Raw genomic sequence first — 17016 nt, 5'->3', positions numbered from 1 at the left:
ATTGCCCCTCCTTGCTCACCATGGCTTCCAAGGACACTGACACAAAATCCCATTAGAAGCATGAGAATACTGATGTTGCACTGTGAACTTTAATGGGAGGAGAGGGAAGAAAGCCAAACAGAAAGATGAAGGAGCATGAAAAATAAAAGAGAAATATTTGAAAGATTGTTAGATCAAAGCTGTTTTGAAACAAAAGGTGATGGGAGAAAGGATCAAAGAAGTTCTAATGATCCAGAAAAAACATTCCCCGAACACGAAGGGCCAAATAAGCTTTTTCAGTGGACTGAAAGAAATGGCACTAATTGCACGCCTGTTCTTGCTCCTTTTTAAATTATTCATTCATGGACTGGGTGTTGCTGGCTAGGCCAGCATTTATTGTCCTTGAGAAAGAGATGGTGAGCTGCCTCCTTGACCTGCTGAAGTCCATTTGATACAGGTAAACCAACAGTGCTGTTAGGAAGGAAGCACCAGGGTTTTGACCAAGTGACAGTGAAGGAATGGCTATGTGGTTCCAAGATGGGCTGGTGTGTAGTTTGGAGAGAAAACCACGTATCTGCTGCCCTTATCCTTGGTCATGGGTTTGGAAGGTGCTGTCGAAGGAGGTGTGATGAGTTTCTGCAGTTCTAAAGATCGTCCATCTTGTGGCTAGTACATGCTGTTGCCACGATATGTCCTGTTGGAGGGAATGAATGGTGGTGGATGGTGTGTAAATGAATGGGGCTGCTTTGATCTGGAAAGTGTTGGGGTGTTGGGCTTCTTGCGTGTTGTTGGAGCTGCACTCATTCAGACAAGAGGAGAGTCCATCGCACTCCTGACTTGTGCCTTGTAGATGGTGAACAGATTTTGGGGAGCCAGGAAGTGGGTTACTTGCGACAATATATGGCTCGTCCAGTTCAGTTTCTGTTCATTGGTAACCACCAGGATGTTGATAGTGGGGGATTCAGCGGTGGTAATGCCATTAAATGGCTTGGGGAGGTAGTTAGATTCTATCTTGTTGGACATGGTTGCTGCCTGGCACTTGTGTGTCACACATGTTGTTTGCCACTTATCAGCCCAAGCCTGTGTGTTGTCCATTTTCCTGCTGTATATGAGCATTGACTGCATCAATATCTGAGGAGTCATGAATGATGCTGAAGATTGTGCAGTCATCAGCAAACATCCCCATTTCTGTCCTTATGATGGAGGGTAGGTCATTGAAAAAGCAGCTGAGGATGGTTGGGCCTAGAGCACTCCCCTGTCTAACTCCAGGAATGATGTGGAGATGCCGGCGTTGGACTGGGGTAAGCACAGTAAGAAGTCTTACAACACCAGGTTAAAGTCCAACAGGTTTCTTTCAAACACGAGCTTTCGGAGCACTGCTCCTTCCTCAGGTGAATGGAGAGGTATGTTCCAGAAACATTTATATAGACAAAGTCATCCTGTGGAGAGCTGTCACCCTGATCTCCATAGACTTCAATTTTGGCCCCTCCAGGGCTCTTTAATGCCATACTTGGTCAAATATTGCCTTGATGTCAAGGGCAGTCACTCTTGCCTCACCACTGGAGTTCAGTTCTTTTATAGATTTTTGGGCCAAGGCTGTAATGAGTTGAGTGGCTCTGACTGAACCCATAGTGAACATCAGTGAACTGGTTGTTTCTGCGTAAGTGCCGCTTGATATACTGTCAGTGACACCAAGCATCACTTCACTGATGATCAAGATTGGACTGATGGGGCGATAGCTGGCTGGGTTGGAACCTCCTGCTTTTTGTGTACAGGATATACCTGGGCAATTTTTCACATGGCTGGGTAGATGCCAGAGTTGTAGCTGTACTGAAACAGCTTGGATAGGGACACGGAAAGTTTGGAGCACAAATCTTCAGTACTATTGCTGGAAAGTCATTGGGCCCATAGACTTTGCAGTATCCAGTGCCTTCAGCCATTTCTTGAGATCATGTGGAGTGATACAAATTGGCTGAAGACTGGCATCTGCGATGATGGTTCCCTCGGGAGGAGACTGAGTTGGATCATCCATTTGGCACTTTTGTCTGAAGGCGATGTCAGATGCTTCAGCCTTGTCTTTTGCACTGACGTGCTGGGGTTGCCTGTCATTGAGGATGGGGATGCTGTGGAGCCTCATTCTCACATTAGTTGTTTAATTATCTGTCTATCCCATGCTGCTTCTGCTGTTTGACATGCAAGTAATCCTGTGTGTGGCTTCACCAGGTTAACGCATCATTTTTAGGTATGCCTCGTGTTGCTCCTGGCATGCCCTCCTCACTCTTCATTGAACCTGAGTTGATCCCCTAACTTGATGCTACTGGTACAGTGGGGATATACTGGACATGAGGTTACAGATTGTGGTTAAAATACAGTTTTACCGCTGCTGATAGCCCACAGCACTGCATGATGACCAGTTTTGAGTTGCTAAATCTGTTTGAAATCTATCTCATTTAGCACGATGGATCTTCATGAGTGGGCATTGGTCACTCATAATCAGTACTGTCATGGACAGATACATCAGCAACAAGTGAGTCGGTGAGGACAATGCCAAGTAAATTTTTCCCTGTTATTTGCCTCATCTCCCTAGAAGACCCACTCCAATAGCTAAGTCCTTTAGGGCTTGGTCAGCAGTGATACTAACAAGCCACTCTTGATGATGGACTTTGAACTCCCCCACCAGAGTACATTCTGTGCCCTTGCCTCCCTCAATGCTTCCTCAAATTGGTGTTCAACATGGAGGAGCACTAATTAATCAGCAAGGGGGTGGGGGTGGTGGTGATAACTAGCAGGAGGTTTCCTTGTTGATGTTTAACTTAATGCCATGAGACTTCCTGGTGCCTGGAGTCACTGTTGAGGACTCTCAAGGCATTTTCCTCCTGTCTGGATGCCCCTCCACCACCTCTGTTGGATCTTTCCTGTTGGTGGGATAGGACAGGGATGGTGATTCTGGTGTCTGGGGTGACTATGTCGGGCTATTGCTTGACTAGTCTGGGAGACCTTTCTCTCAATTCTGGCGCAAGTACCCAGATGTTAGTAGGGAGGATTTTGCAGGGTCGACAGGGTTGGTCTTTGCATTGGCTTTTACAGGAAGTCAGGTGGTCTTTCGAGTTTCACCCTTTTTGAAAGCTTTGTAGCGCTTTGGTACAACTTAAGAGTCAACCTCATAATCAGGGGCTGGTTTAGCTCACAAGGCTAAATTGCTGGCTTATAAAGCAGACCAAGCAGGCCAGCAGCACGGTTCGATTCCCGTACCAGCCTCCCCGGACAGGCGCCGGAATGTGGCGACTACGGGCTTTTCACAGTAACTTCATTGAAGCCTACTCGTGACAATAAGCGATTTTCATTTTCATTCAACCTCATTGCAGTAGGCGAGACCAGGTAAGGATGGCACATTTCCTTCCCGAAAGAATATTAGCATACATGAAGGGTTTTTATGGTTTCATGATTGCCATGAGACAAGCTTTTAATTCCAGATTTATTCATTGAATTTAAATTCCACCAGCTGCCATGGAGCATTAGCTGGAGTTCTGGATTACTAGTCCAGTGACATTACTACCATGCCATCACCTTAACAGATTGGTTGGTTTAGCCAGGGACATTTTGAACCCTACATTACTGGGGATTTGTTAACCTCTCCCTATCCCTGCTCAACTTGTTTGCTTGTCCTTCCGTACAGCCATAGTACCACCGTAACAAAATTATGTGAGGCATACCAATGAGCGTGACTGTGTTGAGGGAAGCAGGTAATAACGAGAGAGGGCAGGAGTAATAAAGATGAACACAAAGCGAAGAGACGTCTGTTAAGAATTTCTGATACAGAATGTATCTGTTAGAATGAAGACAGCACAACGTGCTTGAGTTTTAAATAGGGCAACGGTTCATCCATTTCTCTTGCTTTTGTTTTTCTTTGTCCACTAAAGCTTTTGGATTGGGATACGGTGTGGCAAACATCACATTGCTGTCAGGACCTACTGTGCATTTTATGTCAGTGTCATTAGCAACATATTAGTTTAAGGGGCTGAAGTGAACCTATTAATAAATGGATGTGCTGTGTAGTATGTTGGCACCATGGAGCATAAAATTCCTGTTGGTAAGATGCGCTATTCCTTCTTAAGTTTGCCCGTTCTAATGTCATTTCAGAATAAGAGATGCCAAACAGCATTGCGTAATATGGTTCATTTGTGTTTGATAATTAACTCTTGAAGTTAATGTGCAATATTTGGAGCCAAATTGACATTGCAAGACAAGCAAGGTTTTGGGGAACCTAGCTCCTGTTGCCAAATAATACATGTTTGCACCATAAGTTGGACTGTTCTAAAGAACCTGATTTAAACACCACCACTGTTTGGTGCACCATAGCTTGCATGTTGAACTAGTGGTAGTATTTAGATAATGTCAATGAAGAAAGGTTTGCATTTGCGAATATACAGAACCAGATTTGGCTCCGAGCAACAAAATTACTTTTATTCCTTTTTGTGAATGGACATGTTGGGACCTGTTGTGTCCGTGAATTGAACTGTCACCCTCATCATTTCATGCCTATTTTATCTGCTTCTTTATCGCACACTGAGTGACTTCCTGCCCCTAGGAAGTACTTGGGTTTAGCTCTCTTGACAGCACTTTAATCCCTTGTTAAGCCATAAAGGTTCAGTGGGTATTTGGTAACAGAGTTTCTTTTAACATAGATGACTCTGTCTGGTTTCAGATTTTCTCTCAGTCAATGTTGAAACCCTATTGCGGAGTTTATTTCAGGACATTTTGTGTTATCGTGGTTAACTTTTTTCTTCCAGCAGGTGAAAGCCCAGAAAGGACAAAAATAAGCTCCCATAATGCACTCTACCAAAGATAGGACTTTGAATCATTGACCATAAAGTTCACCGTGTGAGCTGCACCCCAATGTGTGTTTTCCCCTTTGAAAAGGCTCAGTGAGCCCTAGGTATTTCCTCATTCTTGGATGGGAGAGGACCAATATTCTTACATTATGGCGGCTATGTTTAGCTGTGACAGCCATGTCCAGCGAAGTGGCCTGACCCCTCAGCCTGTGTCCTGGGAAGCTGCCTGACCCCCTCAACCTGTGTCACGGGAAGCTGCATGACCTCCTTGCTGGTGTCTAGGAAAGTGGCCTGGCCCCCTTGACGTATGTTACGGGGGACCGGCCTGACCAGGTTTGTTTTCCTGCCCATGTGCAGTTTGCTTATCTCCACTAGTTTGACGGTAGAGGGTGTTGCATTATCCCTGGACGAGGAATTGAACCATGGTTCCTGCTCCAGCAACTTTTAGAAAATGCTCAGCATTGGTGACTCTCGTGAATCAATAGTCTGCCGAATTCAGTGTCTAGACATGTACATGATAAAAGTCACTTGGATGAGGGAGCCGGCAAAACTATGGTTGGCTTCAGGAGAGATGGGGAGGACATTAATAACTCCTCCAGAAACTTGTGTTCTGCCCCCCTGTCACTGTGCTCTTTGCTCGAGTATTTAAAGTTCTGGTGGCAATCCTCCTGCTGTACACAGCCATTCACCGGAACATGGTGGCAAATAACATCTCTGTGAAAAATGCATTAATTCTAAATGTACTAAATATGTGGCATTTGTATAAATAAACTGCATAAGTCGAATGACTGTATTGTGCTTGGTGGTATTTGCTGTTGTAGTTTTTCAAACAGTACTTGTCTGAGTCTTGGTACTTTAAATAAAAGCTGATTAATCCATTGAAGAATCATTTCATTAAGAAAATCCTGTGCTTTCACAATTGATATTTACACTTCACTGAAATGTCTCCACATGAATACTTGTTCCAATAAAAATATAAAATATATGAATGAAGGTTTTTTTAATACCTTTAATACACTATGGTTAACTGTAACTTGCCTTTGCCAGGTTTCACTTAAGCAAACTATAAAACACCGCAGTCTTGGCCAAAGTGGTGTAGGTTAACAGCGGCAGTATTGACAGCAATTTTTGCTGGCAACTTGGCTTTCTCTTCCTTTATTTTTTTCTAATTTAGCATTTGCATAATTCAGTACAACGTAATATACCATGGGCGGGATTCTCCGTCCCATCGCACCCGTTTTCTGGTGCGGTGCGCCCCCTCCGACAGCAGGATACTCCGACCAGTGGGGGGTTCCCGTTGTGGGCACCTCCATGACGTTGGGAAATCCACGGGTGTGAATTCACTGCTGGTGAAAGGGGAGAATCCCGCCGACGGAGAATCCAGCCCCATGTGTCTGAACTCTGACATCACTATATACTTTACCAAGTGTCTGTGTGTGTGTTTGTCTTGCTCTGAAATATGCTTCCATGTCTTTTAATACCTACAGTGCATTGTGTTACCCACGGCTGGCACAATAAGAAGGCTAAGTCTTACCTGGCTTACAAGCACATCATTATCTGTTCATCTGAATTGTTCTTCATTTATTCATCATAAGCCTGCCATTTAGGACCAAAATATTTGACGTAATGCTTTGCCCTTGGAACTATGTTTGATTTACTCTTCTCTGACATTGTAGAGTAAGATTTGAGAACATTTGAGTAACAATTTCAATTTTAATTTTATTTAAAACCACCAAAGACACATTGATTTATTTTTTCCTTCCGTCCCCTGAATGTTTGCCAGCTCCTCAGTCCTCTTGTTTTGAGTTCCTGCCAGTAATGAGTAGCAGTACTGTCAGGCAAATGGATAGGCTCTTTCTTCTTGGCTGTTTGCTGCCGACAACTCTGGACATGTTCGAGCAAGGTTTCCATTGAATTTGAGTGCGTCTGGGTCAGTGTTTCATGAGCACTGTAGTCAAAGTGTTATCCTATATTACACTGATGAAAGCAGATACACGCTAACGCCAGCCTTTATTATGGTTAGCTGCTTGGAACAAGTCAAAACTTCTATAGCACTGCCAAGTGACCCAGAATGAAAAGGACCGAACATAGCAAGATTTATGGATTTTTGGATCTATTTTTGAGGGACTCTGCAGTTTGAAGAAACGTGCTTTGAGAGCATACTCTTTGCTGCTGCTTTTAACTGATGTATATGTGTTTTCCATAATTAATTTTTTTTTAAAGAGTGGTCAATGTTAACATTAGCAGTGCAATAATTGGCCTCCGATTCAGCCTCCGCTCCCTCCATTCTCAACATCCATCCTCAGACTGGAAGCAAGTCGTTAACCTCTTGAGAGCTTCCAACTCGTACTGCTGTAATGATTGATCGATAGCGAAGCTCATTGACTGGAACAGAAAAAGAATGGTTTCCATGTGCTAGTTAGTCTCTGAGCTGAAATCATGCACAAGTCAGAATTTCTTGAACTTTGAGCATTTTTGTTGGAAGACATCAACTTCTGAATAGTAATTTTGTGCCTCCCATGAATACATTAAGATATAATGTGGATAATTGCTGTGCGACATGCCAACAGTCGGTTGCATAGAGTGAAAGAGATGTATTGTGGGACACGGAAAAACTGTCCGGATGAACTCTAAATAATCAAATTATAAAGGAAATCACTCAACTTCAATTGAGCAAGTGGTGGCTCAGACTGGGTTCTTCTATTTTCCAGGCTGATGTTTGACAGAAAGCTGGGCAGTAAAGCAATACTTGAACAATAATAAAACTCTGGTTAAAGGCAGGTCGTGAGGCTGTCATAGATTAAGTGTACTGAGACTGAGTTTTCCTTTTTTATGTCTGTTTAAAATAAGTTGCAGAAGTGACCCGGAGAATTCTGTTTTGCCATGCTGCGAATTTTCAACATGTGTCCGAAACCTTGAAAGTACCTCTAGTGCCATCTAGTGGAAAGCTTTGTTATACCAGCACAGTTAGAAATTGACTGTTCACAAAAAAAAGTTTCAAAAATGATTTAATGGCGTGTGAGTGTCACTGGCAAGACCAGCTTTCTTGTCCATCCCTAATTGTTGTTGAGTTACTGATGTGCCGGTATTGTATGGCACCAAGCTGTTTACCTGTGTCATGAACTTCACCTGTTTTTTTTCTACCTGGCCTCTTCCCTCAGCATAAATGCCTGTGTGAAAAGCTGACACATGTTTCTGTCTTGTTTTTTTCTGCTGCAGATTTTTAATGCAATTGATTACTGTTTCACTACAGAAACCAGGTGGTTTAAAAATGAATTGCAACACCATCCCTGTAGAAATAGGACTTCATTAGCCACTGGTGTTAATCCAAATGCTAGTTCCACACAACTTCAGTAATTCACAATTAAGGGGGATTGTTTGGCTCTTTGATTTGAAACAGAGTGGCTTGTAATTAATTGTATTAAATAGGTTTAAACTGGTTCTATAGAAGCTAAAATGTGTCCCATGTAAAATGGAACTGGTTCTCATTAGCATTTACCAATAATAATAATAATCTTCATTATTGTCACAAGTAGGCTTACCTAACAGGTAGCACAGTAGCACAAGTGGCTAACACTGTGGCTTCACAGCGCCAGGGTCCCATGTTCGATTCCCCGCTGGGTCACTGTCTATGCGGAGTCTGCATGTTCTCCCCGTGTCGCGGGTTTCCTCCGGGTGCTCCGGTTTCCTCCCACAATCCAAAGACGTGCAGGTTAGGTAGATTGGCCATATTAAATTGCCCTTAGTGTCCAAAAAGGTTAGGAGGGGTTATTGGGTTACGGGGATATGGTGGAAGTGAGGGCTTAAGTGGGTCGGTGCAGACTCGATAGATCGAATGGCCTCCTTCTACACTGTGTGTTCTATGTTCTAACACTGCAATGAAGTTGCTGTGAAAATCCTCTAGTCGCCACATTCCAGCGCCTGTTCGGGTACACTGAGCGAGATTTAGCATGTCCAATTCACCTAACAGCACGTCTTTTGGGACTTTTGGGAGGAAACCGGAGTACCCGGAGGCAACCCACGCAGACACGGGGAGAATGTGCAGACTCTGCACAGACAGTGACTCAAGTGGCAATCGAACCCGGGACCCTGGCGCTGTGAAGCAACAGTGCTAACCACTGTGTTGCCGTGATGCCCAACTAGTCAATATTGGTTTGACTTGGTTAAAGTGTGCATCTTAACCACAGTCATAGCTGAAGAATGGTTCTCTCAAAATGCTTTCAGTTAGATCAACTGAAATGATGGAAAAACGAGGCACCCCATTAAACAAGCAACAGTGGGCTTAAAAGATCCCACAGAACTATTCTGAAGAAGAACAGAGCACTTTTCTCTGGTGTTTGGACCAATATTTACCCCTCAAATCAAAATGACTAAAATGGGCTATCTGATTGTTAAAACGTTGCTGTTTCTGGGAGCAGGTTGGCCCTTATTGGAATTCAGTGGAATGGGAGGCTATCTTATTGAAACACAAGATCCTGAGGGGATCTGATAGATACCAGAGGGTGTTTCCACTTGTGGGAGAGACTGGAACCATGGGACACAGTTTAAGAATAAGATGTCTACCGTTTAAGACAGATGAGGAGAAATCTTTTTCTCGTCAGTATTTAGAATTCGTTCCCAGGGAGCAGTGGAGGCAGATCATTGAATTTATTCAAGGCAATGTTGGACAGATTGTTACGAGACAAGAAAATGGGGGTTATGGGGGGGCAGACGACAAATTTGAGATGAGACCGCAACCCAATTAGCCATTCTTACTGAATGACGGAGCGAGCTCGAAGAGCTGAATGGCCTTTTCGTGTTCCTAAGTCCACTGTTCAAAACAGAAGGAACTACACTTTGAAAGTCCTTCATGTGCTGTAAAGAACATTGGCAACTCCTGAGCTTGTTCAAAGTGGGATATAAATGCAAGTCTTTCTTTCAAGAGGCTGTTTCTCTCAGAGCATCATTAATCTATGGAATTCCTTACCCCAAAGAGCAGTGGGAGCTGGGTAACTGAATATATTCAAGGCTGAATTCGATAGTTTTTTGATCGACAAGGGAGTGAAGGAGGATGGACAGAAAAGTGGAATTCAGGCCACAACCACATCAACCATGATCTTATTGAATAGTGGAACAAGCTCGAGGAGCTGAATGGCCTACTGCTCCTAATTCTTTTCCTTCTTGTGACTTATTGAATAGAGTTTGAGAAAGTGTTCAGGTATATATTTTTGTGTCAAAAATGCGAAAGGATTGATTTTCCCCCTGTTTCCTCTCAACAGATGTTCTAAAAGTAGGAAGTTTTCTTTCTCCATCACTGCTGACACAAGAGATCGAGGCCGTGAAACACAAACATCGCAGCCCATATTACTGTGAACAGCTGCTGCAACATATTCAGGCACTCAACGGAGACGCCAGCTAAGTCTGGAGCCTGACACCTCACTTGGAGATAGGATACAGATGCTGTGTAGAATCACAGTAGAAGAATATGCGCATGGTATTTATAGACAATGGGTGAAAGGGGCAAAAATTACACTTGAACAAAGTACCGATAAATGATAGATTGGCATTGATGGTAAAATTAGCTGAGAAACATTGGTTCATAAATCTTCAGCTTGTTTAAATTCTCAGCCTGTCAAGGAAGGAAGTCGCAGGTCTCGTGCAGGCCATCTTGTATCAAATCGCTGATGGCTTGTTGAAATGCTACCCTAATCTCTAAGCAATAAGTTTTTTTTCAAACTGTGCTGTTCCATTGTATGAGTGGAGATCTTTAAAAGAGCATGTGTGAAGCACAGGAAGATACTGCTCTTACTGTTCCTGAATTGACATTGGAGCTCAGAATATCGCAGTGGTTGAAAATGCTGGAAATACACAGCAAGATGGTTGACATGTGAAGCAAAATAACGCGTGTTCTAATGCACTCTTGCGCTTGAAGATGTTAATTGGACTGCTGTGTACATCCAGTACTTTCATATTTCATTTCCGATGCCCAGCAATTTCTATTTAATTTCCCTATGACTAAACCTGGTGCCTTATTGCTGGGTGGACAGGGGTGATTAAATGGGGAGTTAGTATATTAATTTTTCTTTTATATTTTTGTTTCGAGTAACATTTATTAGAAGTTGTTTCACTGCTGTTCTATTATTTTAGTGTCTACATTTCCAGAATCATATTTTTATTTGCGTTTTTGCTACTAAATTAAATTTTATTCCTCCATGAAAATTAGTCACCAAATACAGTATTTGTTCTTGAAAGAATTATTTTTCTTCTTTTTGCTAGTACATTTGTTTCTGGTGAGTAATTGAATACGCTTGCCTTTGCTACTGTATTGTAACAGTTTGCAGTGTCAATATTATGTCAAGTTTACATCTTTGGGCAGCACGGTAGCATGGTGGTTAGCATAAATGCTTCACAGCTCCAGGATCCCAGGTTCGATTCCCGGCTGGGTCACTGTCTGTGTGGAGTCTGCACGTCCTCCCCGTGTGTGCGTGGGTTTCCTCTGGGTGCTCCGGTTTCCTCCCACAGTCCAAAGATGTGCGGGTTAGGTGGATTGGCCATGCTAAATTGCCCGTAGTGTCCTAATAGTAAGGTTAAGGGGGGGAGTTGTTGGGTTACGGGTATAGGGTGGATACATGGGTTTGAGTAGGGTGATCATTGCTCGGCACAACATCGAGGGCCGAAGGGCCTGTTCTGTGCTGTACTGTTCTATATTGACATCAAATTTTATAATTTAAAATAACAGGCCTTTCAACATCTTCAGAATATATTTTTAAAAAACTTTCATTGGAGATTTCAACAAAGAGTTGAGTGTTTTGAGTATCTTTACAATAAAAAAATAAAATTATACTTGCTGTCGGCATTTTAAACAATACATTTTGCATTGTTGAATGAGCAAGAGATTGGGAAAGTCTTTTGGGGCTGGGACTGAAGTGTGCAAAGTAAAGGATGGCACTGAAGGTATTATTATCCCCCAGTACAAATATTGCAGCGCAAGATTGGAGCTTCCAATTGCTGACTTTCAGGTGAATCCTTGAATGTCTTTTATATTTGGATTTCCTCTGGGAGAAAGTCTTGGCAATGAGGCTAAGGTTGGTGAGGGAAAGGATTGTTTCAGTTGTGTGCACCTGCTAACCGGGTGGATTAATAAAGGAAAATAAATAAGGGAATTTGGGAGGTAAATAATAAAATCTCTCGGTTCATCTGGCATATCCCACACAAATCCAAGATGGGGTGCATGCATTTGAGAAAATCTAAAGAATGCTCCATCCTTGAAAAATTCAGGCTGCAACCCAAGGGTCTTCCTTTCAACTACCCTGAATAAAAGTACATCCATCCACTGTATTTTTTTTTTCTTTCTCTCCTGTCCCACCATTTGTGTCAGCCGCTCTTGTGATCCAGTGATACCCAATCTGCTTTTTGCATCCATTGTTGTACGAAAGTACGTTGAGTGTAAATAATACTTCAATCAATACATGAAGAGCTTTCTTCATTTTCCCTAACCCCGGTGTTACGGTCCTGCTCACAAACTTTGGCTTGAAGATGGGCAGGCTGTCGGTGATCTCCAGTGGTTTTGGTGCCTCCCTCCTTCGCTCGTGATTTCTTTCCGTCAAATTCGGCAGATGGTTCCAGCTCAGAATGGAAAATACAGCGCCTCCAATGTCCTCAACTCAGCCAGGGCTCAGTCAGGTAACAGGCCTTGATCTTCCCTCAGCTAGTCGTGTCAGACAAGCAAAAGAACATTGGGATGTGACTGGTCCAACCACAACTGAAGATCCCATGTGGTGAAGCTTCACAATGTTGGGAAGAATCCAAACCATTGGCCAAACTATCTTCCCAGTATCAATGCAGATGATGTGACTTGTGTTATTGTTCACTGTAATATCAAAGGGACAGCGTTTCAGTGATTTTTCTCTGACTGATTAGGCAGTACGTGCAAGGTAACAGCTCGGGCATTATCCCCAGTCTCTGCACAAGCTCAGTATTGTGCTCAGTTCTGTTACCTTGGTTTGGATCTCCAGAAACATCTTCAATACTTGCAGCGAGGCCAACAGAATGCCTCGAATGGAGTTGAATGCCAAGATTACCCCACTCTTTGCTCCATCAACATAGTGGATGATGATTCTGTTCAGTAAATGGGCTAAATAGTCATTTCTTCTTCTGACCTGCATATTATCTTGCAAGTGTTTTTAGAGCCAATTGTTTTGCACAGGCCAATGATTGTTGATAACAATTGATAACAGATTATTGAGTTACTTTTGTGATGCATTGAGAAACGGTGAAAATAATCTGCTGTGAAAATCTGAAATCAGAATTGGGAACTGATTCAAAAGAAAAAGAAGCATTTTGCAATCATTTCAATGCAACTCATAATATCACCCAACTATAAAACAAAGAACAAAGAAAAGTACAGCACAGGAACAGGCCCTTCGGCCCTCCAAGCCTGTGGCGACCATGCTGCCCGTCTAAACTTCCTGGGTCCGTATCCCTCTATTCCCATCCTATTCATGTATTTGTCAAGATGCCCCTTAAATGTCACTATCGTCCCTGCTTCCACCACCTCCTCTGGGAGAGAGTTTCAGGCATCCACTATCCTCTGTGTAAAAAAAAACTTGCCTCGTACATCTCCTCTAAACCTTGCCCCTCGCACCTTAAACCTATGCCTCCTAGTAATTGACCCCTCTACCCTGGGGAAAAGCCTCTGATTATCCACTCTGTCTATGCCCCTCATAATTTTGTAGACCTCTGTCAGATCGCCCCTCAACCTCCGTCATTCCAGTGAGAACAAAATATTCAACTGCTCCTCATAGCTAATGCGCTCCATACCAAGCAACATCCTGGTAAATCTTTTCTGCATCCTCTCTAAAGCCGCCACATCCTCCTGGTAGTGTGGCGACCAGAATTGAACACTATACTCCCAAGTGTGGCCGAACTAAGTTTCTATACAGCTGCAACATGACTTGCCAATTCTTATACTCAATGCCCCGGCCAATGAAAGCAAGCATGCCGTATGCCTTCTTGACTACCTTCTCCGTCTGTGTTGCACCTTTCAGTGACCTGTGGACCTGTACACCTAGATCTCTCTGACTGTCAATACTCTTTAGGGTTCTACCATTCATTGTATATTCTCTGCCTGCATTAGACCTTCCAAAATGCATTACCTCACTTTGTCCGGATTAAACTCCATCTGCCATCTCTCCGTCCATGTCTCCAAATGATCTAAATCCTGCTGTATCCTCTGACAGTCCTCATCGCTATCCGCAATTACACCAACCTTTGTGTCGTCTGCAAACTTACAACTCTGCCACGATTTCTTGCTGCTGCTGAAACCCATATGCCTATTGTCACCTCTGTATTTCATTATTTCAGTCTCTCCGCTGACCTCCCATCCTCCACCTACTGCAAATTCCAGCTCATCCAAACCTTTTGCTGGTACCCTGGCCATGCACAGTGCCTCAATGCCTCAAATTTAATATTGCACCATGCTCCTCCCTATTTTCTGTTGTATCCTCCAGCCCTGGATGCGCCACCACGTACTGTGGACTATTCCCCCGACCAGCCACCATCCTGCACTGACTGTTTTAAGACCTTGCTTAAAAAACATGACTTGTTTAATTAATGGGATTTTAGTGTCACTGGAAGCCCAGTATTTATTGTACATTTGTTACGGCCCTTTGTCCAACATCTCCTTTGATTTTCTGTTCAAGGTTTGTTAAACTTTCTCGTGTATGTTGAGACCTGGCTACATTAAAGGCTCAAGAATGTTGTTTACTCCTATTCACTAATCATTCACTTGTAATATTGTTGTGTATCACTTGGTGTCACTAGAGAGTTGACATTAGCTCTGCAAAAGGCAAGTTCATATCTGATGTGGTACATGGGTCCCTTTCACTTTAACCTCATTCTCCACCCCTGCTACTCAACCAACATAGATTGAAAGTAAGATAGCCCTATTTTCTTTTTTGTTTCTTCACTGCCGTTTTCTTTTTATTAAGTTTATTATGCGAGTTTTAATTAAAAATCAAAAAAAGTGGAACTACCTTAATTTTCAATCTACGTGTTGCGCTTTTCACAACCACTGAACATTGCAAAGTGATTTATAACCAGGCAAACACTTTCTGTAGTGTAGCCACTGTTGTAATATGGGAAACATGGCACCCAATCTACGCACAGCAAGCTCCCGCCGTCAGCAATGTGATAATGGCCAGCTAATCTGTTCTATGTGCTGTGAATGAGGGTTGAGTATTGGGCAGCCCCTCTTCGAAATAGAGCCTGGGGATCTTTTACATCCACCCATGCAGGCAGAAGGGGCCTTGGATTTATGACTCATCCAAAAGACAGCATCTCCAACAGCGCAGCACTCCGTCAGTACTGCATCGGGAGCATCAACTGGGATTTTGGTGCTCAGGGTCTGGAGTGACCTTGTGACCCAGAGGTAAGTGTGAGACCTGACTGAGCCACAACTGATACTCGAGAGAAAGTTGTAATTTCTTAGATGAATATACCTCTAGAAATGTGGCTTGTGTTTGTACGTGCTTATCCCTGGATTCTGCATGACTGCATCTCGTTGCATTATCACAAGAACCTGGACCCATGTAAGTGCTCTGCATCACTCCGGAATTTTCATCTAGATTCTTCCTTTCTCTTTGGGGTCAGCTGTGGCTCATAAGGGTCAGAGGTTCCTGGGTTCAAGCCCACTCTAGCGACTTGAGCATAAAATACAGCTGGCACTCTGCAGTACAGAAGGAGTGCTGCATTGTCAGAGGTGCTGTCTTTTGGGTGGAAACTTAAGTCAAGACCCGGAATACCCTCTTGGATGGATGTGAAGGATTCCATTACAATATTTAGTGAACAACTTTCATAGAATCCAGTACAGAAGGAGGCCATTTGACCCATTGAGTGCGCCAACCCTCGAAAGAGCCCTCCCCCCTCTCCCCCTATGCCTCTCAATTCCAGTAACACCACCTAACCGTCAGGACACTAAGGGGTAAATTAGCATAGCCAATCCACTAACCTGCACATCTTTGGACTGCTGGAGGAAACTAGAGCACCCGGAAGAAACTCACATAGACACTGGGAGAATGTGCAAATTCCACGCTGGCAATCACCCAGAGTCAGAATCGAACCCGGGTCCCTGGTGCTCTGAGGCAGCAGTTCTAGCCACCGTGCCACCCTTTTGAAGAAAAGCAAGGCAATTCTCCTCAGTGCCCCCAACCAACACCAGCAAAAACAAGATGCCCAGTCATCATCACAATGTTTTGTCAGAGCCTGTTGTGCAAATTGGCTGCCCCAGTTCCTACACTACAACTGTGACTCATACACTTCAATAATAGTTCATTGACGCAGCAGTTCTGCATGTCAACAACATTATCTCAACGCAAATCTTATTTCCTGTACAGTAAGAAGTCTTACAACACCAGGTTAAAGTCCAACAGGTTTGTTTCAAACACGAGCTTTCGGAGCACGGCTCCTTCTTCAGGTATTTCCTGTAGACATTTGAACCGGATAGAAACATTTGGGAATTTGTCTATTTAACTGGTTCCTTAACTATTTCCTGATCTCATTTCTAGATCAGTCATTCGCAAATATTTTGGGTTGAAGACCCCTTTTCAAATAGATTAATAATCATGGATCCCCCTCAGCTTAATTAACAATATGCAGTAAGGACCAAGGAATTGATTTAAGAATGGGAAAATAGAATACGAGAGTAAACTTGTAGGGAACATAAAAACTAACTGTAAAAGTTTCTAAAGGTACGTGAAGAGAAAAAAATTGGTGAGAACAAATGTACATCCCTTACTGTCAGAAACAGGAATGTGTGATAGGGACAAAGAAATGGCTGAGCAACTAGATACATACTTTAGTTCTGCCATCACAAATGACACAAATTAGATACCAGAAATTTTGGTTTAGTGAGAGGGAAGAAGTGAAGGAAATAAATATTAGTCGAGAAATGGTGTTGGGGAAATTGATGGGATTGAAGGCTGATAAATTCCCAGGGTCTGATAATCTGAGTACTTAAGGAGGTGGCTCTGGAAATACTGGATGCTTCGGTGGTCATCTTCCAGGATTCTATAGACTTTTGAACAATTCCTGCAGATTGGAGGGTAGCTAATGTAACTCCCACTATTTAAAAAGGGAGGTTTGGAGAAAACAGAATTATAGACCAGTCAGCCTGATGTCGGTAGTGGGGAAAATTCTAGTATCTATTATCAAAGATTTATAGCCAAGC

The 17016-nt window shown here is 43.1% G+C and overlaps 1 protein-coding gene across 1 annotated transcript in view; it reads left to right on the top strand.

The window, feature by feature from the left end:
• Positions 1 to 11009, top strand: part of LOC119978236 (dynein assembly factor 5, axonemal-like) — a 131040-nt gene extending 120031 nt beyond the window's left edge. The window contains exon 13 of the mRNA XM_038819696.1: positions 10070 to 11009. Within this exon, the coding sequence (XP_038675624.1) occupies positions 10070 to 10209 (140 nt within the window). The 3' untranslated portion in view covers positions 10210 to 11009. The remainder of the gene's footprint in view (positions 1 to 10069) is intronic.
• Positions 11010 to 17016: the final 6007 nt, after the last annotated feature.

The sequence above is a fragment of the Scyliorhinus canicula genome, chromosome 15 (genome assembly GCF_902713615.1).
Source record: "Scyliorhinus canicula chromosome 15, sScyCan1.1, whole genome shotgun sequence".
Taxonomy (NCBI): Eukaryota; Metazoa; Chordata; class Chondrichthyes; order Carcharhiniformes; family Scyliorhinidae; genus Scyliorhinus; species Scyliorhinus canicula.
This window is presented reverse-complemented; position numbering and strand designations above follow the sequence as displayed.